The following is a 27,287-nucleotide window of genomic DNA, read 5'->3' on the forward strand; positions in this document are numbered from 1 at the left end:
CCCTGTGGATGAGACAGGGACATAGCCTGTACAAAATGAAAATGGCAAAGTCTCCCAGTTTGAAAAGAGTAGTCCAGGAAGTATGAATCTTACCCAGGGCAGGCGGTGTGTGTCCGGCATGTGTGCGTCCCTCCTCCAGTGATGCGAGGGTTGGTTTTGTGGCGACACCTTGCCGAGAGGGTGAGGGGGCTGTGGCACACGAAACTGCGGGGAAGAATCACAAAAGGAAAAACAAAGGTTCAAACGGGCCCACAGGTCAGGAAGAGGTCAGAGGTCAGATGAAAGGAGGTCATGAAACGAGAGCCCAGACAAAGCAGGGGAAGAAGAGAGAGAGGGACAGAAAGAGAGAGAGAGAGAAATTATTGACAAGCCCTTGACCACACAGTCACTAACACACAGCAGACAGTCATCAATAAACTGTTAAATTTGACCAAAGTTGGGGGGACGTTCTTGTGGGAAACTCTACGGTGATGTTTAATGATGAGGTTCTGATGAATCACGAGGATTCACAGTGGTCCTTTGGCTCTGAAAACCATGAGAATCTGTCACGAACATAAAGCAGAGGTGCTCAAATTGGGGTCAGAGAACCTCTGGAGGTCCAGGGCACTCTGCTAGGGGGGGCCACGAAAAGTTCTCAGATTCATCCAATGACGTTACCGTGACAGTAAAGCCTTAAACGTTTCATAGATTATTTTGTAATGGAACAATTCAAAGACAAATTACTCCAGGGGGAATATATCTCTGAATATCTTTGATATTGAAAACTGCTTTTATCCCTAATTCTCACAGCGAGCCCCCTCTCTTCAATGGGTCCACAAATAATGTGTAATAAAAAACACAATAATGTATTTCAGAATCATATATACAGTGCAAATACACAGCAGCTTGGTCGAGCCTCATAACTACTTCACATCTCCTTAGGCTTATGCTGTAACAGCCAGAGCCGCCTGATCCACAGGCAGTTTGATCTGGATGTCAAAGCCTTTCCATGAGGCCAGATGTCGTTCCTCCTCATCAAGCTCAACTAGTTCAACTAGTATTTAAATGTACTATGAAGGGAAAAGCTACAACTACACCGGCTTCTTTCACGTTTAACATGTTCCTGAATCTCATCATTGTGAAAGTACAGTACCTGAGTACAGTATCTGCAGGTACGAAAAATGATTATGGATGAAACGGAGCAGAGCAGAAGGGTGAACCAGTTCTATCCACTTCAGCAACGAGGAAGAATGACGATTAAAACATATACACTACCGTTCAAAAGTTTGGGGTCACTAAGAAATGTCCTTAATGAAGGAAAAGTGCTTTTTTAAAATGAATATAACATTAAATTAATCAGAAATACACTCTATACATTGTTAATGTGGCTGCAAACGTCTGGTTTTTAATGGAATGGTGTATAGAGGCCCATTTCCAGTGTTCCAATGGTACATTGTGTTTGCTAATCACAATAGTTAGAAGGATGATTAGAAAACCCTTGAAAATCCTTGTGCAATGATAGCACGTTAGAACAGTTTTGCTGGTCCTTTGACGAAAAGGCAAAATTATTATTTTGAATAAAAATCATTATTTCTAATCTTGCCAATGTCCTGACTATATTTTCTATTCATTTTGCAACTCTTTTGATGAATAAAAGTGTGACTTTTAATGGAAAACACAAACAAAATTGCATCGGTGACCCCAAACTTTTGAACAGTAGTGTATATATCAACAAAACGATATTTTGACAAACCCCGTTAAAGCGTTGACGCAAACAAAGCGACATTATTGAACACATCATGATGAGAATTGGTGTTAAATTGACACCAGTGACTGATCATGAACATCATGTCTCTCTTGAGGTGTAACGGGTTCATGTTCCCACGCGTTACATTTTTCTTTTTACGATCGCTCTCGGTGATTAGCGTCCAGTAACCACGGAAAAACGGCCGTTCTGCTTCAGCGACAGGACGCTGCGGACGTCACGCCTCGTAAATTCACGCAAAGTATCACGGGATATAGGATTATTGCTGATGTTATTTGTCCTGCACCACGTAAGGTTATTTGTGAGCAGAAAAGCGAGCATATGCTGTGTGAGGGAGTGCCTGTGTGTATACAGCGGTAGTGCTGAGGTGGACTGGTGATTATCCTATCAAACTGATGTCATAAGGGGAATTCACTAGTGAAACCTGTGGGTGTTCTCAGTCGTACTCCATCCTGTTTGCAGCTGTTGCTGCTCTGCCATAACATGTGTACACAAACACTGAGTGACACAAGAGAGAGTTGTGTGGAGATGATTTATCTCATTTGACTATGATTTGCATGTAACCGTCATGTTTTTATATTTAAAAACTACAAACACAGACTACAGCTTAAATAACACTCTCTGTCCATGTCTGAGTGTTCGACAGCTGTAGAGATAAATTAATGTCAGGTATCTGCTTTGACTAGTTTGAGTGAGAGGAGATGTGGGGGGGGGGGACTGTAGGAGTGTGTGTGTGTGTGTGTTTTAATACTTAAATATGTAATAATGTTACCAGACTGCATTCTGCAAACTCTTAAAGACGGCAGGTTGTCTATGTGCAGAGTACACGTTCGACATGTTCTCAAAGTCCTGCGCAGACAGCTGCAGGCATCGCTGAGGCTGAAGCCTCATCCCACGTCTCAACTTGAAATAAGCCGAGCTGCCGTCGCACACAGCAGGTCAAGTGCCTTGTGATAACCACCCTGATTTGTTGAATTGTTGTTTTCCTTGTGAAGGTGGTAGCAGTTAAAATTTGTTGGCAATACCAGTCAAAATGTTGCCCCCCCCCCCCACCATATCAAGCAGACTCAGTCAAGACTGGAGCTGCCACTAACCATTATTTTCGTTTAATCTGTCGATTATTTTCTCGATTCATCTATGGATCGTTTTGTCGAAAGCAGAGAGGAGGATTTTGAATTTGATTCTGGAATTAACCGGGAGCCAGTAGGGTTGTTGTCACAACAAAGTACATGTAAGGCTATTAGATGATGTATTGGCCAATCACATGTCAATATATTGATACTAGCGTTCAGTTTTTGTTATTAGCTGGTGTATAAAAATGTTTAGATTTTTTTTTTTTTTTAATAATCGCCAACTGTTTTGATAATCAATTAATCAGTTTGAGTATTTTTTGAATGCCTTGTATGTTCTCTGATGTTTTTTTTTTTGCTTTATTGAACAAAAAAATACATTAGAAACTGAATGATTTTCAAAACGAGTACTCGATTAAGCGATTAAGAAAATAATAGACTAATTAATCCTAGATTAATACATTGTGAAAATAACCGTTAGTTGTAAAATACAGACTGACGATGTACCATTTCTGTGACAGATAGTAGTTATTATTCCACTGAATCCGTCTAGTTTTCCCTTTATCGCTTTCTTTCATTCTCTCTCTTTAACCACCATGTTTCACCTTTGACACAAACACTTATGCTGCTGCTTCAGTAACGACTCAAATGTACAAACGGTCAGAAACTCAAAACTACTTCATCACTACAACGTCAAATGTAATTTATTTTTAAAAATAAAATTTGAATTCTTATTCCACACACAACTGCCCAATTTCCTGATGGCACAACATGATGAATAAAACATCAAACGGAGATTTTCCTATACCACAAAAATGTTGCTCTATATTGTACTTGATGAATAATTTATCATGCTGTTTCTTATTAATATATGGGCTTGGCAGTGAGGTAATTCTCTACCGACAAACACACGGTCTTACTCCCGAGAGGCCTCACTTGGCATCTAACAAAAAAAAATACAGAGAATACAGAGCACATGAACTGTATTACTGACAGTCGAGCAGTGTTTGATGCACAGTGCTGATTGTAGGGATCTTGTTGGGTAATCTAAAGAAGACTTCATCCTTACACTGAATCAGGGAAATCTATTGGACTTTTTGCTTGATTGCTTAGGTCAACAACTGATGCCGAGATACGTTTTCCCTACTTTTTAAGCCGTATTGGAGGATATTGGCCAATATCCGATAATACATTTTAAAGCCAATATCGTCCGATGCCGGTAATATCTGTTGTTTAGATTTGTTTTTTTGTTTACTTTCAGATATGAGAGAAAACTTCTATATAGTTAAAAGTCCAAAACACAGCTGCGAGTTCCCCTAAGTGAAACTACCCTCGCGGCGGTGCATCCCAGAGGAGCACGTGATACGGAGAACTAAGATCCATGATAGTGTATATTATGTGTATGTGTTGAAGTGTGATTGGTTCAATAGATGGGGATGAGCCATGGTTTTTACGAGTTATTGTTTCAGATAAGATGCCCCCATTTCTTTCCGGGGCGCTATCCGTCTCAGTGACTCCCCATTTGAGTGTTCATTCAAGGTTGTGTGCATGCAGCTTTCGGCTTTTCCAGGTTAGTTTTGAGCATAAAGCAAATCTCCGGTTGACGTGACCGAAAGCAACAAGATATTTTGAGAACATCAACATTTCAATGTTGTGGAAACAATGATCAACATTGTTTGACATTTTCTGTCATTTTCAGGACCAAATAGGGACTTGATTAATCGAGTATGAAAATAATTGTTAGTTACAGCCCTAAACGAACCTAAAAAGGCTCACTACACCTCTCAAAAACGCCTCAACCAGAGCAGAAGACAAAGATGGCTGAATGCAGAGAGGAAGTTGAAGCAGCTTCAAATTAAAGTTTCTATAGTTCTGAATGATTCTATGAAAACCGGTTAAAGTCCACGCAGAGTACCGGACCATCTTCAGTGGCATTACAGTAGCATTTTCTTTGGAATATATATATATATATATATATATATATATATATATATATGTATATATATATATATATATATATATATATATATATATATATATATATACATGAAAAGAGAGAAAGCGAGAAAGAGAAAGCCTGGAGACAGAAAATAATTGTAATGGTTCATGTGCCTCAGGTGGTAACTGCAGTTAGTGATATTGATTTGTGGAAAAGGATGACAGGAAAAGTTTGTTTGATGCTACTGGAAATAACCGAGAAGATTAAAATAGCTGAGAGGTCAGCTCAAAGACGCCGTGCAGCACCATCAAATGATCTTCAAGGAAGCATCAACTTAAATCTCATGTGGATATTATATTTTTTTTTTCATCCATTACAGTGAAAAATAATCTGGGCAGGATAGAGAGTGTGTGTATGTATGACTAACTGTACTATATGTACTATAGTATGTACTGTAGTGTAGTCTACAAACTCCAAAGTATAATAACGCTTATCAAAGCTCGGTGTATCAATTCCCTTATTGATACTAGGAAAGAGTGTCCTTCACTCCATTTTTGCAATATTTTCAGCACAAACCTATGAGTGCTTGTCCGCCATGATGGCTGAAAAAAAAAACACTATAAAGAATAAAGAGCAACATCATTATTATTAGAGTTTAACAGCTGGGAAACGGAAAATGTCAATAAAATTCCACTAAAAGTAGCATAAATATTCAGTTGTGACCATATGACTTATTCCAATACATAGAGCTGCAAAAGAGCAACCAACTCCATATTAAAGTACTGTATAACAGCTTCCACTCTTCTTGGAAGTGTGTCTATGGTGAATTTGTGTCCATTTGTGTTCAGAAATGTCTAAAATTAAATTCGCCAAGGTCCAAATGTTTAGCATGAATGGAATTGCATACATGGGCGTGTTTGTGTCACAAACCTGAACGCAACACTCTGTGGACAGGAAATGAGAAAAGTACAGAGTGCAACAGCATGGTTTCCTTCAGTAATTAAAGACCAGATAAAGGCTGACACGCAGCACAAGATTCATTCAGCAAGGAGGGATCTGAACACACAGATATAAAACTCATTTTTGGAAGATATGTAGAACATTTAATGAGCTAAACTCAACTAAATGCCTAACCCTAACCTTATGTTAAACCAAAACTAACCCTCAAAAAGCCCTGTCAAATTGTCCTCAAAATCAGAATCCTTTTATTATCCCGAAAGAAATTGTTTAAGACTCAAAAAGTCCTCAAAGATAGGTTTGAAACACAAATCTGGCCTTACAGACGTGTACAATCACACACATGGGGAAAAACAAAGCAGCACAAACATAAACACTAACCTGATTGGCGGAGGCGAAGTCAAGGCCTGACTCTGGCATACCCAGGAACATGGTGTCCCCGTCCACCTGGAGGGTGAACAGAAAGCAAGAGCAACAATGTCAACAAACTATAAAACACAGCAAACACAGAACAGTCAGTGTGGAGACAATAAGTGGAAGCGGAGGGAACAGATTGCTGGGTAACAGCCACTCCATCCACACAGAGCATGTTTGTGTGTATATGTGTGTCCTTCAGATACGGAAAATCAAGGGTTAAAAATTATCTTTGAATAAAAAAAGTCATGATGGCTGACTGATTGTGGACTGATATGCGAGGACTTAAAAAGTGCATAGTAGGGCTGCTAAGATTAGTCAGTTATTTTAAAATCACTGAACAGACCACAAAGGAGGACATCCAGCAGCTCTTTTTTATAGTTTATATGACAATAGAGCGTCGAGGTGTTGAAGAAACACCGATCACAAGGGAGTTTTTCTGTCGTAGACAGTACCGTATCATTTTACTCTGGTACCCCAAGGTAAGGGTGCCAAAAAATGGAACGGTTATAGCTCGTCAGTCCACGAGTCGCACTCACGACAACACTCACTGACCAATCGGTGGCAGGCAGTCTGTTGTGGTCACAGGACTAAAAAAAAAAACACAGCAAGTACCAAGTACTATCGCTAATGGAAAAAGCCAAAAAAGGCTGTGTGTGTTCTATTGCAGTCTGTTGACTATATCAACATAATCAGCCATAGTTATATTAAATAATTAATTTGGAAAAAAATAATTGCTTATCAATAAATTATTAAAATAACATTGTTGGGACGATGTAGATCGACTTGTCGCGCGCGTCCTTCAGATCATTTTGCACCAAATGTCAATTAGTCAAATTAGAGTTTACGTATTTATATAGAATCTCCGATGTCACTGTCTACTGTATTGCTATTGCTATTGCTGCGTTGCATTTCTTCCGAAACCCTACCCACTTACAGTAAGATTAGCAGTCCACGGGGACCGTGTACGTAATTAATAAATGACTTCCCCAAATCGGGGTAATAAAACCACTAAAAGGTTTGAAGGATAATTGTGCAGCCGCAGCATTAAAACAATTCCAGCTGGAATCGCGTGTCCACAAGGGAAGACAATTAAACAACAGATCACCAGGTCTGCGCACTTATCATAAATCACTGGACATCACATTGGTTTATTAACAGACTCCTGGTGCTTTTCACTATTGCCTACTCCGACACCACTTTCATACATCAGACCCTCAGTATGACGCAGGGTCAACTTGGCCTGTGTTGGACTCATGAAGGACCCATTCATGAGGTCGCTCTGGCTCTGCCTGCTACCGTCATGAAGGTAGAGTTCCAAAGTTTCAGTCCCAAACGTTTCTCTTCAGGTTGTTTTGGAACGACAGCTCAGACACACACACACACACACACACTCATTTCATCTCTGAGACCTTCTTTCGATACCGACACGTTTTTATGGTCTTTATCGCTTTTAGATCTTTTGTCCCCTCTGCCATTAATTTGTTCAATCAACATATATAACTTGAGCGATAAAAAAAAATGGTCACATGCAAGGAGATGCACCGATGTCACTGGCTGTGCAATAATGCTCCGCTGATTGTTTTTAGATTCTTTTGGATTGTTTTTAGATTGTTTTTTTAGGCTGGTGTGTTTTTAATGTCCCTTTTTTACGTTTCTTATTCTTGTTTTCTTTTTATTCAACTCTATTTATTGCTGCATTTTGTGTGGTTGCTTTGAGAGCTTGAATTTCCACAAGAGTATGAATAAAGCACCAATCTATCTATCTATCTATCTATCTATCTATCTATCTATCTATCTATCTATCTATCTATCTATCTATCTATCTATCTATCTATCTATCTATCTAGACACTTTCCTTTTTCATGCTTATTTGTAGAAAACCTTATTTGCACAAGCACATTAAGCATTTTCTGTGAAAATGACCAAAATCCAACAGCCAAATAACAGATATTTTCAGTGTATATTATGTCACAATTACTTAATTGAAATTAGTCTTATGTATTCTCAGGTGTCTTAGATGTCTTAAAATGTTGTATTAAGACAACATTATATGTCATCAGAGATTAAGGAAACAAAAACACAGCTCTTGGCAGTGATGGGGAACATTACCAGGGCTTTATTACAGAATTAATTATCAATTGGATCAGTTACAGTGGGGGTTTCTTGATAATTGAAACAAGCTTTCTCATTTTTTAGCTTCTTAAATGTGGTTTCTGTGCTCCATATAACAAATAAAGCATTAAAATTTAATCTTTTTGGGTTCGTGGACAACACAAGAACAAGATATTTTGAGAACATCAACATTTCAATGTTGTGGACACAATGATCAACATTGTTTTTGACATTTTCTGTCATTTTGAGGACTTGATTAATCGAGTATGAAAATAATTGTTAGTTACAGCCCTAAACGAACCTAAAAAGGCTCACTACACCTCTCAAAAACGCCTCAACCAGAGCAGAAGACAAAGATGGCTGAATGCAGAGAGGAAGTTGAAGCAGCGTCAAAGACCCTCATACACTTTGTTGATAGATATTTAATACATGTAAAGTTTTTACAGTCTGTTATTGTCCCCTTGTCGCCTGTTAAATCTCCACTGTCGTGTGATATTTATACATGTGTGGGTTTCAGTGGAATCCATTTTTCCACGTTCAATAAAAGTTGGCAACCAAACAAACGACGTTATGTTGTGAACAAGGATTGCAGCAACCATTTTAAACACTAAAGGTCACCAGTGTCCATATTTTGCATATATCCCACTTAATAGTGGCACTGGCATTCATAGCTTTAATCTAACGTCGTCAGTGTCGTCTGCTGAAACCAGTTAAATCTCACACCGTGCACACGAGGAAAACAAAATATTTGAGATCATAAAACCTATTCATGTGACAAAGGTGACCTGGGAACATAATCATTGTCTTGACAAACAAAAAAAACAAAAAAAAAAAAACACACAACGTTTGAACAGGTGGATGGAAGAGAAGTCGTGCACTCACGCACACACAAATACAGGGAAACACACAGGTGGACAGGCAGGTGTAACTGCCCTATCCATTCGCCAGCTGCTGGGGTATTATGCAAATGAGGTGTAGGTTTACAGAGTCAACAGAAAGCTAGAAAAGTCTCATGAATGACCTCTCTCTTCACACACACGTACACACACACACACACACACACACACACACACACAACGTGGATGATCATGCAACAGTAACCCATATGAACTGGTAACAAGTCAACACACGAAAGTGAAAAAGTGATTCTTCATCCGTCCGTCCGAGTCGTGAAATCCTTCCATGAGACAACGCTGAACATCTACTGTAAGTCAACATGAAAGACAAAGCTCTTCTCTTCATAATTCAACCAGTAAAACATAAAAAAGGACAGAAATGTATCAGTCAGGGCCACTTAATCGAGCAAGTTATTGCCAATATTTAATAATAAAGTCTGTCTTTTATATTTTTTTGTATTCCCCCAGATAGAAGGAGAAAGTAGCCAAATTGTACTGTATCTTCAAAAGATATAGAAATTCAGCTATGGTCTGTAACTATTTTTAAAGATTGGCATCGTACCTTGAAAAACTATATAGCTTGACCTCTTTTTATAGCAGTTGCCAAGCTAGCGGCGGGCTTTTGTCCTATAATGTGAGCTGTGGGGCTGCAACTAACAGTTATTCCCGTCATAGATTAATCTGCTGATTAGTATCTCGATTAATCGAGTACTTGTTTGGTTCGTAAAATGTCTGAAAATGTTGGTCAGTGTTGGAAATGATAAATCGTTTTGTCCACAAACCAAAATGAGTCAGTTTTAAAAGGTGCCATATGTAAGAATGTGGCCAAAAACGGTTACTACATTCAAATTCAAAATAGCGAGGTCTATTGGGTTTCGTGTTCTGACGTAACTGGTTGCTCGGCAGCTGAGACTCTACTGACCGCAATGATTGGTAGACGGCGGCAGGTGGCGCCACATGCCAAAACATGATTTCAAAACATAATTATTTTTTTTACTTTTTTTTTATGCAAATATTTTGTCTGTACTGTTGTTGTTGGTGAGTTCAGTTTGTTATATGAACATTATTCCTGAGTCTCTGTGACATATTAGGAGGATTTTATAGCCAGTTGCTTTAGATCATTGGTTCTCAAAGTGCGGCCCGGGGGCCAATGGCGGCCCGCAGAAACATTTCTGGCGGCCCCGCAGTGAATTACAGTTGATAGTTTTAATCCAGGAGCGACGAAGCTTGCTAACTGTTTATTGGACATTACTGGATACAGACCAATAAGTGTAAACAAAAATACTGAGTATTTAAATGATTTCTATATGGTGAATTTTAGTGTATTATTGTGTTATAAGCTGGTAATAAGCAGGTAGCTACAGCCCCCAATTACTAGCTATTTACCCAGTAAATATATGGTAACAGAAATGTGTTACTTGGTATTAACCTGTAATTAGAAGGTAAGAACAATGGCCAAAATACTGGGTAATTACCCAGTAAAGTATAAAGCATTATTATATTAAAGCTTGAATTACATTATATTAACGCTTATATTACTTAACGCTAAAGTGTAGAACTGCAATCTGGTCATTAAAATGATTACAAATGGGATTTCTTTCTGTTTTTTTTCCTTTGGCGGCCCTCAGTCCAATGTTGGGTTCCTAAATTGGTCTCAGGTATCAAAACTTTGAGAACCCCTGCTTTAGATTTATTATATAATGCACCTTTAATCATTTCTTAGTTACATGGAGCAAAGAAACCAAAATACTCATATTTAAGAAGCTGGAAAACCACAAAACAGTTGATTAATTATCATCTCAGCCCTAGTGCGATGTAAAGGCCGGAGCACTGAGCAATGGTGTGCCGCATCATACCCGTTTGATATCCTCTCATCTTCTTACGACCATTTCCTTTTTTTTTATTATTTATCGTCATGTATGATTTTGTCGTATTTCGTCCCATGCCATCGTCCCTTTGAATGTGCAGTTTAAAAAAAAAAAAATTTGCATTAAATTGTGGTTGAAGGTGCAGCTATTAGACGAGATAATGATGGAAACATGACAGTTCTGTGTGGGGAAACTGTTTTCTTTCAAAGAGAGAGGGAGAGAAAAGTTAGAGTAAAAAGAAGTGAAAAGGACGGCAAGATTTGTTATCAAACCAATTTCTCCTACTTCATGTCTATCTCTGGCTGCTCCCTCTATTCATTTCTGTGTGTGTGTGTGTGTGTGTGTGTGTGTGTGTGTGTGTGTGTGTGTGTGTGTGTGTGTGTGTGTGTGTGTGTGTGTGTGTGTGTGTGCGTGCGTGTGTGCGTGCATGTATGTGTGTGTGTGTGTGTGGGGGGCAAAGCAAAGGTTTGAATAACAAGCAGCTGCCTAAGTGGATCAGGGTGGAGGAAGGGGGAAGAAGGGGGGAGAGAGAGAGAGAGAGAGAGAGAGAAAGAGAGACTATTAGGATGAATAACAAGGACAAAGGAAAAGAGAGAAATACAGTTTATTGGAGGGAAGAGAAGAGGAGGAGACGTTTTTTGGAAAAATCACAAGTACACTTGACAGGGAGATGGAGAAAATGCTAAAGTAGAGAATTAAAAAAATAAAATAAAACGCAATACCAGGTTTCATTTAAGCTCACGCACGCACACATGAATCTCATCTCATTTCCTACTTCTTCTTCTTCTTCTTCTTCTTTTGAAGCTCAATTGCAGGAATCGTTCAGGATTTGACAAAAATAAAAGAAAATAAACCACTTAAATCTGAAAATCTGCTCGTGAGACACAGAAGGGACCGAATCGCCATGAAAAGAATGAGCTGACCTCCATGTTGGAATTTAAAGATTTTCAAAACTTCATATCCGCCGCGACACGCGTTGTGAAGGCAAAAGCTCCGACCAAAAATCATGTTTTTTTATTACTATTATTATTATTATTATTTCTTACGTGTGCAGATTAACTTCCTTTTAGAAGAGTCTATGTTTAGCCGGCCGTCTGCTGAGGCTGTGAACTTACAGTATGTTTTGAGTGAACGTCACAAATAGAGATGCTGTTAAACTGCTGCCATGCGCTTATTTTTAATCGTCTGTGTTCAAGGTCTGCGTGTGTGTGTGTGTGTCATAATCCAGTTCGACGAAACAGAATGGATTTCTGTTGACTTCAAAGAAATCAACACAGATCTATGTGTGTGCGTTACCTTGTTGAGGACATAAACACCGCCTAGAACTAGAACCTCGCCCTAATGAGGCAGAACTGGTGAATTGTGGTTATATTAAGGTTAGAGTTAGGGCATTAACTGGTTATGGTTAGCTGTCATTTTTTTAGTTTCAGGCTGTCCAAATAAGTCAATGCAGTGCCCAAAGAAGAACAACTGCCCAAACCTGTATGTGCGTGCAGTCGGGTCCATAAATATTGGGACAGCGACACAGTTCTCTACGTTTCGGCTCTATAAAGCACTACAATGGATTTGAAATGAAACGAACAAGATGCGCTTTAACTGCATACTTTCAGCTTTAATTTCAATGTAATATTTATCCAAATCAAGTGAACAGTGTAGGAATTACAAGACTTTGTATGTGTGCGTGTGTGTGAGTACATACATTTTTGTGAGGGAGGGGGAGCAAGAGGAAGCGAGAACAGTTTGGCTGGTCCTCACATTCTGTCGCACATTCAGAGGGGCTATTTATGGGTTAACACTATGTTTAAGGGGTTAAGGGTAAGGCAGTTAGCCGTGGCGGCTAAGGTAAGAGGCAAGTGTATGCATTCAGGGCTGCAACTTTTCCTAAATCGATTAATCTGACAATAATGTTCTCGAGTCATCTGGGAATAACGATTTTCTCAATTGTCTTGTTTTGTGACGTCATGTTTACGTAACATACACATTACACAGGTACGCTGGTTATTTGTAGCGCTGCTCTTTTGGTTTAATAAACAGACCGCTCCAATTCAACTGTAGGCGTGCTAGCGGTGCTAAAGGAGCTAACAGAGCTAACAGAGCTAAATGGTAAACGGTGCCTGGACTCTGGTGCCGCGGCACGTAAACGTGACGTCACGCCCGTCTTTTTGCGGTCAGTCATCATGGAAACACACCGTGCGCTAACGTTGACGCCGCTAACAGCTGCTAACGCGTTAACATGCCCAACAATATTTTAATGATTTATGTTATTTGGAACAAAGAAACGTAATGTTCACATCTAAGAAGCTGGGAACTTGGAAAAACACTCAAACCATAGTCCTTAGTCCATTATCAAAATGGTTGACAAGTTATTTAGGAATCATTCATTGACTCATCGTCGCAGCCCTACGTGTATTATTTCTACATTAAGTGTCCTCTCCGAGGAAGCTGTACAAGAATGTGTGTGTGTGTGTGTGTGTGTGTGTGTGTGTGTGTGTGTGTGTGTGTGTGTGTGTGTGTGTGTGAGTCAGCGAAGCAGGTGTTTGTTATCTCAGTATCTCTGACACCATGACAACAATGTCAAGCATTGTAAATGTTTGTTCAAGAGGAGACATTTTCCCTGGTTCCATAGCACGAGCTCAGTGTTGTTTCATGAGTTTAGAAAACAAAAAAAGGTTAACTCTCAATGCATGCTGGGAAATCATTCCAGTGTATAAAACAAAAAGGTGAATTCATTCGCCGATGGTGGTGGTGGTAAAACATTATAGTGGTCGTTACCATCAGGTTGAGGGCGGGACGGTACAACGAGGCCATTATCGATTAATCTGTCCATTATTTTCTCATTTAATCGAGTACTTGTCAGGAAATGTTGATCACTGACTAAAATGATTCCGTTTGAATGATTTGTTTGTTATATGGAGCAAAGAAACCAGAAAATGTTTACACATGACGCGTTTCCATGACGACTGACCCGAAAAAGACATGTGTGACGTCACGTTTACGTGCCACGGCACCGAAGTCCGGGCACCGTTTACCATTTAGCTCTGTTAGCTCCTTTAGTGGTGTTAGCGCACCTAAAGTTGAACTGGAGCGGTCTGTTTATTACACGAAAAGAGCAGCGCTACAAATAATCAGCGTACCTGTGTACTGCGTATGTGTGCCTCTGTTTCCAAAATGTTGTGTTACTTTAGAGACTCATTTTAACAATCGGGAGTCACAAAAACATGACGTCACGTATGACGTTAGCGGGCCCAGAACTAATTGTTACCATGTCGTTCAGCTCTTGAGCTGTGGTATATTCACAGTATTTCCCACACTGCACACACACATCCATTGTAACCCGGTCGTTAAGATAAGAAATACAAATGTTTCTCGTGTATAAACTGGACAAAAGTAGAAGAAAAATCACAGATGCGCAGAAAACTTAAGAGTCAAAAATAGTCCGATGGCAGAAGGAAGAATGGTCAAAAGACACACGAGTTCACACGTTCCAAACGTGCTAACTTATTTTCTTTCTTTCTTTTTTTTTAATCAACAAGATTTAGGACTATGATCACGAATGAAAGTAGTGTGCAAGGAAAAAGTTCCAGAATAATGCCTGAGGAACTGATCCAATCTCCTCCAACACAAGTTAATTGATCCGAGGCATTGTCGCACACAAAACAAAGCAGCAGTGATTGCAGTATGTGATTTGATTGCAATATGTTTGTTTTGGAAACGAAATCCCGATAATTAGTCTCTTTTGGCAGGACTCGACTGTTGCCCATCTGTTCCATTTGGCATCGGCCGGCGTTTCCCTCGACACCATCGTCCCCGCGATTCCACCAACTCAGACACCTTCAGCCACATCGGCGCACGGGCAACAGCGAAGCGAGTCGCGCCGCCGTCGGTGTGCATCGGGTGTGGGTGGGTGCTGAGGCGAGTCTGGCAAAGGGGGGTTCTGTGGCGGGAACAATGGCCAACATGGACAGACGGACGGACAGATTCACTGGTTGTTGTTCTGATAGATAATTAGACGAGATGCCAGCACTTTGTCTGGTTAGGAAACTGTCAGAGGAAACAATAGCCGTGTATGTGATACTGACAAAAAAAAAAAAAAAAAAACACTGGGACGGCGCCAAAGGAGAAGATAATAACACGAGTGTGGATGTTAAATAGCTGTGGCTGAATTAAAGAATTATACCCCGGTTTTTTTTTTACATTACAAAAATCAAACATTATCACCTAAAATGATGCGTTTCCAGTTCCACAAAAGGAAATGTATTTCAAATTAAGGCTGCAGCGATTGTGACTTAATTAACCAGCAACTACTTTGATAATCAAGTGATTTTTCAGCTTCTTAAATGTGAATATTTTCCGGGTTTCTTTGCTTTGTGGAGCAAAGAATTCATTAAAACTGAATCATTTTGGTCCGTGAACAAAACAAGTCATTTGAGCATCATCATTTCCATGTTTGAGGGACACCGATCAACATTTTTACGGACCAAACATGTACTCTAATAATCAAGATAACAATGAACAACTTTTTTAATGGAAGGGTGAGTTTAACATACAACTCTACCAATAAATGCAGTTTTTTTTTTAAAGGTTTTACACACTGAGAGAATATTTAAGAGACCACATTTGATCGAGACGATGACACTTGTGCTTACCGTGACGAACAAATAACATAAAACAACAGAGCGTTTATTTAATGAATGTAAATTTGCCAATGCAATCACAGCGCGTGAACTCAGCCAAACTCATGGGGAGCAGATTTATTGCTGCGACTGCACAGAGTAGGTTTTTCTTTCACACACTCACACACACACACACACACACACACACAGACTATTACAGATGAGAATATGCTGTGATGATAATAAACTGTCCCCCACGGTGACTCACTATCAGAGAATCATGCCTCGGGGTGGATCCTGGGTCCTGGGCTGGAGGCAGACTTTATGAAGTGCTACATGCAGCATCGCTGCGTTTGGAGTTTCCATACGAGAATGTGAGCAGGCTTCATGAGAAGAACATGGTGGTCAAACGTTGCCTCTGCACATTTATCCTATTTGTATTCTATCGTAGTTAAGGCCGGAAACTGCAATTTGAAATCATTTAGTTAGCAAACAGCAAAATGCTGCCATTTAATACAATAGAATATAACTTAATTGTAGTATATAGAATATATGTTAGACACCATATCTTCAATAACGTTTATAGTTACTGTCAATGGTTTTACAAATTCGTGAAGCTTATTGGAATTATTTCAAAAGTTTCCTCATTCAAGAGACACTACCGTTTAAAAGTTTGGCGTAACTCAGAAATGTCCTTATTTTTGGAGGAAAATCACTTTTTTTCCAATGAATATAACATTAAATGAATCAGAAATATACTCTATACATTGTTAATGTGGTAAACAACTATTCTAGCTGCAAACATCTGGTTATTAATGGAATATGTACATAGGTGTATAGACGCCCATTTCCAGTGTTCTAATGGTACATTGTGTTTTCTAATCGCGTAAGAAGGCTATTGGATGATTAGAAAACCCTTTAAAAAGGGAAACGTTTGATGCTGCTGGCTCTTTTATTCCGATATTATATCATTATTAAGTTTTAGACAAAAACAGGAACACCATCGCCCGCGTTTGCTTTTCCGATCGTCTCTCATCAGTCGCTACCTTTCCAAAACTTTCCACTTACAAATCATTTTCTTTTCTTGTTCCCTAAATAGTTTTCCATAAAACACAGCAAACGGATGGTTTCAAGAAACGTCTTCACGCGCACGGAACCCCCGTGAAAGAACTCTAAACACTGTAGTATATATGCCAGGCCTGTAGGTGTCGCTGTAACAGAAATACACCACAAACGAATTAGAAGAAGAAGACGTGGTGCACGTCTGCTTTCCTAATGTTGCTTATTCCTTGTTTTTCCTTAAAATAGCATCCCAAACACCAGTTCAAATGTGGATTAAACGCCGTTAGAATTACAGAGTTCTCGTGTGTACGGGCCCTCGCAGCTTTTTTAAATTATTATTCTTATCAGACAAAACTATCAGCTATGATAAAAAAAAAAGTTCTGTTAACATTTACTTTAAATACAAGCTTTACCTTGTCTTCAATCTCACAGTAGAAGTCCTTGCTCTTATTTTTAACCTTTGTTTTTTTTACACAATAGTAGTGCAAACACAGAGGAAAGAATGAGCTTCCTGTTTACACCAGCACACTTAATCCCAGCTTAAATGTCACATGATACGGGGGATCTGCTGTTTTTTTATGATGGCAGTGTAACTATCTGCCCCATTTAAAAAGAAAAAGAAGGCTAGATGATTATATACACCTTCATGTTGTGAATAGGTAAACTGGACATCAAAAGTTTTGTTTTTATTTAATAAATCTCCGGCTTAAGTCTGTGGTGGTTATTGGAGTACATACATAGTATATGTAAAACCTTTTTTATTTTTTAATCATAGCTTGGCATAAGACTGAAAAAAAAAATAGAATTTTAACTTTGTTAGCAAAGCAGAAATTGAGTGCACACAACAAAGAAGTGTGTTTGTGTATAATTGCATATGAAACAAAAGAATTGAAAAAAAAAAAAACAATAGTTTTGTTTTCAGAGCTGCTAAAATAGGGTTGATAATTATTTGCATTAAGAGCAAATTTGTGCATAATATAAGACTTCTGATTTTTGATAAATTAATCAAAATGTCATCTTTTGCATTTATTGTTTAATGAGGTGAAATGAAGTAATAGACTGGAATAAAAATTCAGCAATTTAATTTAGATTTTCAGCAGGGATGCAGAAAGCTGAAAAGCTCGTCTGGACGCGTATTATTATTATTATTAGTATTATTATTATTGCATTTTTTTTTTTTTTTTAAATGTCATTGTCAAATGAAGACATAGAAGAATGGATTATTATTTTCACCTTGTTGTCGAAGACAATGTGAATGTTAAAGATGTGGTTTCAACCTGTATGGATTAAAGGTTTTCAAAATAAAAGACAGTCTTGGAGCAACACTCCAAGACTATTTTAAACGTTTTCAAAATAAAAGGCCGCCTTGGAGCATATGGACACACACTGTATAGTATATGTGGTAAAGTGTGGATACAGACGCAGGCCGACTTCTCTCTCCTCCCCCTTTTTTCTCTCTTCCACTTTATTTGCTTTGGAAATACCTCGCCCAGCTTTCACAGTCATCATGTTTACATTAGGCCCTCTCTCTCCCTCTCGCTGTCCCTCCTGCACCAGCCCTTCCTCCTCTCCGTCTCATTCATCCCATCTCATTCTGGCTGTTTTGTACAGCTCTTCTACACCACACAACACAAGTACAATTTATATAGATGATGAAAGAAATGGGGGGAAAAAAAGAGAATATTTCTACTGCTTTCTGGTTGTCTTCATGTGCTTGGACACTCATAAGCGGTGTGTCAACCAATCACAGCTCAGCAGAGGTTAAGAGATTTAAGACATTTAATTTATGCAAAGTTGCTTTGCTAAGGGTGTACTGCACTACACACTGCTCGGGCAATAAAATAATTATGCACAGTCAAATCCAGCGGATGTCAAATCCTGTTATAAATGACACAAAAGGTTGAAGAAGAGCCCGTAGATATCTTTATGTAACTATAACGCAGACCAAACACTGAGGGATCATGGGTAATGTTCTGCACCACCGTTCCTGATGACTTACAGCACACAATGATCGGCTGTTTATAAAAGTGTGTGAATTGAATTCAAAGTATTAGCACTCTTGTGTTTCTATACTGAATCCATGCGTTTCTTGCCTTAAAAGGGCTTTTATTGTGAAATAGCTGCAGGATGTATGTGAAGCTTCAATGTGGAGAATTCTGGAGTGTGGATGGAAGAGAATTTAGAGCATTTCATTTCTCCAAATCCCTGCATATGTGAGGCGGACATAAACAAAATGAAAAGTATATGTCGTTTAAGTCGTTTTTACAGATTTTAGTGCGGACATGCTACACATTATGTTGTATAACATCTGTTTTGAGTGATCTGACAACATTAAATGATAAATCATTCAAACGTGACCACGATGCGTCTCCTGTGACCACATGAGATTGGCTCTGGCTTTGCCACACCGTTTTTTTTTAACCTATATATAAATGAATGACCAGTTAAATTAATATTTTAGCTCATATACTGTGTACAGTGCTGACCACTGTAAATACTGTTGTGTGTGTGTGTGTCCATGAAATTGAACAAAAACCTATATTATGACAGCCCTAGTCAATATAGAACATGGAATGTGAAATCAGGTAAGCCTGTGTGGAACTACTGGACCGACGAGGACCCCCATCTTAGTATAATTTGAAACCATATGTGAATGTTCGGGCAGGAAATGAGCACAACTGTCTGCAGCCACTGAAAGGACTGGACTTATTTTGGCTGTAAATTTCCAGGAACTTTCAAAAGTGTAAACGTTCCATTGGAATGAATGAGAGAGTAGAATTTATGGGAATAAACTGGATTAAACTTGAAGGTTGGGGAACTTATATATCCTTGGCAAATAATAGACATTTATAGATCTTAATTCTATTTTTCTAAGTTTATTATTATTGCTTATTTCCTCAAAGTTTCTTTGAATTATCCAAAAGTTCCAGTCAATTCCCATTTTTCCCCAAGTTTTGACAACTTCACCTGGGAATTTTCCTTCACACACAACACACTAGAGACAGAGCATCAATACAGGATATTATGGGATTTCTGTTCCCCCCTGCAACAAAATAGTGTATTTTAATATAATTATAATAATACCTGATTTACTAGTTTAGGGCATGGGTATATTCTCATACGCCGTATAACATTGTGATTCACAATCTTAGTCTTTCTCTTTCTACTCTCGATTGAATATATTTATTAACATGAACATTTTTTTTTCTTTTTTTTTTTTTGTCATTATGGGTTGGAGAAGCCAATGTGGATGGATTTTTTTTATTTATTTTTTTTATGACATTTACTACAGGGCAAAACCGAAAACCACTGCAATTTGTCTGTTTAGTTGACATGGAAAGTGCAGACCACTGCAGGCATTACATCTTTACACACACTTTTATACACCCTCTGTTTCTATTTCCCCTCTCTCTCTCTCTCTCTGCTCCACACCACAGTAATATGATCTGTTCGATCAGGCCGGCAGAGCTGTGAATCAAAAGACACAGAGAAATAAAGCACAAACCTTAGTGGCCCAGCCCCACCCCCACCCTCCCTTCCTCCCTCCCTCCCTCTCCCTCTCTTTCTCATCTACATCATCCCTACCCCCAACAACCTTCCACTCCCTCTCTCTAGTCCCTACCCCCAACCACACAGCTCTCTCTCTCTCGCTCTCTTTTTCTACATATATATATAAATATATATATAAATATGCGAGTGTGTGCGTTGCTCACTGACGCCACACAATTGTGTGTGTGTATGTGTGTGTGTGTGTGATGTGTGCAAAGCCACACTTGACCACACTTCACGTTGCACACTTCACTCTCACATCATCATCAGTTTGTGTTCATCACAGTAGGTTTAATTACTATTTACCGTGTGATTTGACCGCACAATTAAAAAAAGAGTAAACAGTGAATAAAGAGACGCTGAGGTCAGGCGATTGAGATCGTTTTCATTATCCATTCATCCGACCATCACTTTCTGGGCTTTAATCGAGTACTTTGTTTGTTTGGTCCACGAGAAGTTGAAAAACGCTGATCGGCGTTTCTCCAGAATATCTCGTTTTATCCGCAAACCAAAACTGAATCAGTTTTAATGATTTCTTTGTTATATGGAGCATGAAATATTCACATTTAAGAAGCTGAAAGTTCAGAGAAGTTGTTGTCAGACCAATCAATCGACTATCGAAATAGTTGGATTAATTCAGTAAATTGATTAATAATCAATCAAACTAATCGTTGCAGCCGTAGATGTGTCGGCTACGGTACAGAATCCAAACCCTCTGTATTGCCTGTGACCAGGATTGGACCAATACCAATAGCGAGTGTCGTATCATCGCTAGGTTGTCGCTATGCAGGATTTTTACCCTAATTTAATGGCTTCACAATCTTAGCCAGGTACTAAAAGATCAGGTTAGTGATTGCATTATTTATTTTAGATGTTCATCATCGCAGAGCCGGCGAAAAAGAAGCTGTTGTCGGAGGAAGCGACTGGAATTAAAAGCAGAGGGAGGCAAGCATGTTGAAAACAAACGCACATGATGAGGAGAAGGGAAGGGAGGTGGGACAGTGGTGGACAATGGATGGATGGATGTTTACGGTTGTGTCATAAAAACACATGTACTGTAGGGGGAGCACCGCAGAGGTGTAATACCGACCAAACTTGGTAAAGTTCCCGCTTTACATATGAATCCAAACAACAAAATGAAAGCTCTTATAACTTGGAAAATCATAGAGTGCAGAATCATCCATATGGGCATCTTCTCAGAGCATCTTAGAAACTCTTAGAAAATTGAACACCTGGGAGGAAAACCAGCTCATGTCAGTGCTCGTGTGAAAGCAGGAGGCCAGAGAAAGTTTGAGCAAAAGGAGCCAGTAAAAACACAGACTATGTTGTTGAGAAAGCGCTCAGCACGTTCCTGCTGTTTGAGCGCGCCGGTAATTATCCCACCGCGGGTCACAGGTCTGCGTCGAGTTCCCCAGGCTGCTGCATACGTTAGGGCTATGTTCACATTGCAAAGCTCACATCTGATTCAGATTTGATTCCGACGCGATTACACTTCACATTCATAACTGCGAGTGTCCTGCATTGGAAAGCGAAAGGGTCACACCTTCTTTGATACGCGGAAAGCACTGCAGTGAATTTGTGGGTGAGATTAAGCTCTAGAGGGCGACACTCAAGTCAATGATATCCATATATGACCACATGTTGGATATATATCTGATCTAGATGTCACAAATCTGATCTGAAAATCAGACTTGGCTCGACGATCTGATTTCTGTGTCTTCACAACGCCGTAAAAAAAAAAAAAAACAGATCATCTGGTAATCCAGCTTTAATAACCAAATTATAACCACATGACTACACAACCTCACCAAAAAAATGGTTAAATAATAAACCTAAATGTCCCATTTCACTGAACACAGGTTAATATCATCTGTCCATATCTTTAATAGCTGCTCCTGATTAAATAATTAAGTCATTCATCACTGTCAAATGTGCAGGGTCTTTGGTAAATTACACTGTAAACACACACACACATACACACAGGACATACACACTGAGAAAGAAAGGTTTGATAACAAAAAATATGGCTAAAATGTGAGGTACACTTTAATTAGGCTGATTTATCATACTTTCATAGTCAGCACTGGACAATTTGTATTCTTTTAATTGACGGATTGTGCCGTTTTTATGCAAATTGACATCTTTTGTTAGAAGGAAAAATGCTCTGAATGGGTCACTTAAACTTTATAGTCATCATTCAAAAGTAAAATTTTAGGTAAATCGATGACCCCGTTTAATTATTGTCATATTTTGGTCTGTAGATTATTTTACAATACAATATTATCACGATATTATTTGCATTTGAGCATTTGCGAAATTTGGATATTTTTGCGATACACTCACACAACAGCGCTAGTGAGTGTGAACACTTGGCACCACCTAGTGGACTGAAATTTAATGTATTAATTTACATATTAATTTTTTTTTCCAGGAATAAAAATATAACAGACCAAACATGTTGCCCAAAGAAGTCAACATCATATTTTGGTTAATCTGAAATTACGACTGTCTTTATGTGTCGCAGTGTCACCGGCTACATTCCCACGCTGCACACAGGAAGTGATTCCCTGAGCTATTGACGTGAGATGGCTGCAAACGTTTGTGCGTTCCAATCAGGAATAGTGCCAAAATAATAATAGTGCCATTGTGTAAAGGCCATTTCACCCGGCTATCGTTCTACACGCGTGTGTATGTTTTGGTTGTCTTTACCCACAATGCCCTGCGTTAGCGATATGGCTGAAAAGTATATCACGATATAACTACTTCATATTGATCGATGTCGATAATTATTGATCGTTTTTCGTGACCTATTAAAAATTAATGAAGAATAAAACATATTTTAACTTTAACATTTTTATTCTACACCAAACTTCACAAGTACGCTGACTGACGCATGTCCTTGGCTCTGTGATAAGTCACTGTCTCAGTTATGTAAAGTTTAGATTTTTTATCATACGTTTAGCGGCAGATGACGTTGATTGTCGTGCTGTAATCCACCAGGGGGCGTGAACGAGGAAGATGGTAGAATAAGTTTGTTGATAATAAGTAATAAGCTGAGTGTGGTCGGACTTTAAGAAAAACTGCCAGACTGGCGAGGTAGTGTTTACTAACAATGTCCTCACTTTCAGGGCGGTGCAACCAAACTTGACTGTTCAGTGATTGGCTGTTTGACTGCCACTCCAGAGGCTCTGACCACTGTTCATGCAACCAAACCTGCTTCATCTACTTCTCTAGCGCTTTTCTCTGTTTCTATTGATATCTATATGGAGTGTCTATCGCGATACATATCGTTAGAGTATCATCGCCCAGCCCTACCCCTGCGTTGTAGTCCGCTTCCTGCATTTGGCTCTCTTGAAGCTACGCGACACTCTACGCGTATTACTTTTCAAATGTTGATTTATTTTCCACAACGACATAATACTTTCAGATGAACGACACGGCGTACAAATACGTTTATATCATTTCTGAAGACAATACAACAGCAGCAAAAATCTACGTACTGCAGCTTTAAGATCAGCAGTGGTTTCACCCGTAAAAAAAACACTATAATGGTCAAACCTCTAATAGAAACCAGGTTACAGATGTAGGTCTACATACACACACACACACACACACACACACACACACAGGTTTTTCTAGCTATGTTCCAACCTATTTTGTTTTTGTTTGATTGTGCAGTGAATGTGACCCTGACCTTGTTCTGGAGGGAGGAATAAAGCAGAGCATCATGGTCATTTATGCCCCACAAAGCAGAAACTAAATGAGATTTTTATAAAAAATGTGCATTTTAAATGTGATAGGTTGAGCACAGCAACTCTTGTTTGTACCTGCAACATGGTACTTTTAATCAAAGGTACATTAATTTAAAAAATAAATAAATCTGGACTAATAGAGACTCGGAGTGAAACTCTACGATCTGCTGAGCGGATGTAATAAGAGCCACTGAGGGAGAACCCTCACCTCCATTAGCTGCGTTAATTAACTGTGACCTAATAAAGCAATTAATTACCACTTAATTGGCAGAGCAGGGAGATGATGAATGGACAGTAAGGTGAGCTTGTTAAGGCAGCACAAAGGTGACTTTTAAGTCCAAACAATCATCTTTATCTCCATCTTTATCTCCTCTTTTTTTCTTTCTTTCTGTATCTACATCCTTCCTTACCTTGTTGGTCCCGAAGGCCGGGTCAGGGTAGGAGAGCTGCCCGAGTCTGCTGTGGTTGGACACGGCCAGAGGCTGAGGAGGAGGCGGGTAAACTGTCACATCCATGGCTCAGGGTACATCCACTTCTCCGTCGCTGAAATGTGTCTCTTTCTTGTCCGTCTTCTGTTGGAAAAACACGAAAGTAATGTCCGCTTTTTTATATATATATATAAATCTTTCCCCGCACTTTCTTTACCTATTTTTTTCTTTTTCTTTTTAAAAATAAAATTAAAAAAATACAGACAAAGTTAAGCCACGGTGATATAAATGGAACAAGTGAGGCGTAAATGGAAGAGTCGTTGAAGTTTTAGGTGGATGCTGTGCTCTCCACGCCGGCTCTCATGCTCCGGTGGCCTCCGCTCTGGAGCAAAATTCCCCGGCGAACGGACTTTTTCTCTGACGCCCGACGTTAACGTAGAACAGTTCACTTTTTTTCTTTCTTTTTTTTTTAAACAAACACAAAACCCACCAGTTTTCCCCGTCTTTCCTTCGCGTGGCGTGGACAGTGGACGTGTTTGGAGCCCGTCTATCCGTCTGTCTGTCCCTGTGTGGGACGTCTGTCTGTGACTTGCTGCTGCTGCTGCTGCCGCGCGACTGCTCCGCGAACGCACCACACGTACAAAGAACCGCTCCGTCAAGCTAGCGGGCACGCAGCGACACAGTCCGGATGTGCTGTCCGATTTTCAAAATAAAAGCGCGGACTGTGTCAGGAAATTACACAAAAAAAAGCTAAGGTTGTTTACAAACATTGCGCGCACAGCGCGGTTGCAGAAGGAAGGTGTTGTAGCAGTGTTGTCGTGAAGTTAGACGGCTCTCGTGTACGAATTCAGACGACTAAAGAAAAAAAAGGAGATGTTTTCCTCGTACTACGCCAGCTTGTTATGCTTGGAAACTAACCTTGGTGAATGGGATCCAGCTTGATGACACAGATGCTTTAGGCAGGTGAGTGGATTGAATTTAAGACTTTTTAAGACCTTTTTAAGACCATAATGAATACAATTTAAGACCCATTTCAAAGCCATATTGGCAAAAAAAGTACAAAAGACATGAAGGAAAATTCAGCTTAGCTATTGTCTTTCATAAAGTTTTCGCCTCTGTTATGCTAAGCCGTAACACACCGTGGTACGCGCACAGCATATTAGCTAGTGGTGCTCGATAAATTCTCACCGGGCAGCACAGGTGACCTACTTTAGTTCCGTGTTGTAGTTATGTTATCGCATCCTAAAGTGAGACTGAAGTTTATGCATGTTTTAAATAAAAGTAACGTTAATAGATTTTAAAGACCTTTCGAAATTGTATTCAAGACCTTTTATGAGATTAGGCCTTAAATTCAAATGATTGGATTTAAGATTTTTTAAGACCCCGCGGAGACCCTACGATAGTCCTACACGACTCTGGATGCTTACGAAAGTGAACTGTTACAGTATTAGCAACACAAGTTTGACTTAAACCTGAGTTTAAATACATTGTTTTTTAACATTGTTATGCATATTTAAAATTACTTAATTCGCGTTAGCTTGTTACGGAGCCCCTAAAGGGACATGAAAAAAAAAAAAAAAAAAAAGGTTTCAGGTGCTCACCTGATACGATCAGGTGCTCACCTGATACTTTCAGGTGCTCACCTGATACGATCAGGTGCTCACCTGATACTTTCAGGTGCTCACCTGATACGATCAGGTGCTCACCTGATACTTTCAGGTGCTCACCTGGTACGATCAGGTGCTCACCTGATACGATCAGGTGCTCACCTGATACTTTCAGGTGCTCACCTGATACTTTCAGGTGCTCACCTGATACGATCAGGTGCTCACCTGATAGTGTTAGAGGCTAAGCTAAGCTAACCAACTATGTGTGTGCGTGCGTGTGACGTCAGTGAGTGAAACACTGTAATTTTCACACAGAAACACAAACCGAAATGACTGCAGTGGATGATCTCACGGACATCATGCCCGCATGCAATTACTTTCTGATGAGCACGAGAAAGTATTGTATTAACAACGCCAATCCGGCAGTTCCCTGAACCGCAGTAAAGGGACCGCTAACTCCTTAGCTTGGGTTAGCTCGTTCGGCAACAACACAACAACTGCGGGACTCCATCTGCGTTGAACACAGCACTTTATTTCATTACAGCAGGGTGATGCACAGCCTCTCTGGGTACAATGAGTCTCTCTCGTAAAGGGGAGAACATAACAAAGCAACATTATGAAGCGTGACAGTCTCTCGCTGCGGCTCTCCAACATAAACAACCACACGGCGAACACACACTTCCTGTTTCACTCACTGACGTCACACGCACGCACACACATAGTTAGCTTAGCTTAGCCTCTAACAGTATCAGGTGAGCACCTGATCGTATCAGGTGAGCACCTGAAAGTATCAGGTGAGCACCTGAACGTATCAGGTGAGCACCTGATCGTATCAGGTGAGCACCTGAAAGTATCAGGTGAGCACCTGAAAGTATCAGGTGAGCACCTGAAACGTTTTGTTTTTTGTTTTTTTTTCTTGTCCCTTTAGGGGCTCCGTAGCTTGTTATCTGATGCCAAAAATTAACGTACCGAGTAAGAACGTTACTCGAGCAAAAAACGGTTACTTCACTCAAATTCAAAATACCGAGGTCTTTTAGGTTTCGTTTTCTGCCGTAACTGGCAACCCGTGGTTGCACGGCAGCTGAGACTCTACTGACTGCAATGATTGGTAGACGGCGGTAGGTGGCGCCACATGCCAAAACATGATTTCAAAACATAAACATGATTTGCAGTCTGCAAAATATATTTTTTAATTCAAATATGTTGTCTGTACTGTTGTTGTTGGTGAGTTCAGTTTGTTATATGAACATTATTCCTGAGTCTCTGTGACACA

General features: G+C 39.5%; 1 protein-coding gene across 1 annotated transcript in view; it reads right to left on the reverse strand.

Annotated features, from left to right (window-relative positions):
• The window catches only part of tox (thymocyte selection-associated high mobility group box), a gene marked incomplete at both ends in the record, with an annotated part of 48,538 nt that extends 24,044 nt beyond the window's left edge, over window positions 1–24,494 (reverse strand). The window contains 3 exons of the mRNA XM_083890121.1: window positions 94–204; window positions 6,092–6,157; window positions 24,390–24,494. Of these exons, the coding sequence (XP_083746247.1) occupies window positions 94–204; window positions 6,092–6,157; window positions 24,390–24,494 (282 nt within the window). The remainder of the gene's footprint in view (window positions 1–93; window positions 205–6,091; window positions 6,158–24,389) is intronic.
• Between the last annotated feature and the right edge of the window lie 2,793 nt (window positions 24,495–27,287).

This window comes from Microchirus variegatus (assembly GCF_963457635.1).
Source record: "Microchirus variegatus genome assembly, chromosome: 5".
Taxonomy (NCBI): Eukaryota; Metazoa; Chordata; class Actinopteri; order Pleuronectiformes; family Soleidae; genus Microchirus; species Microchirus variegatus.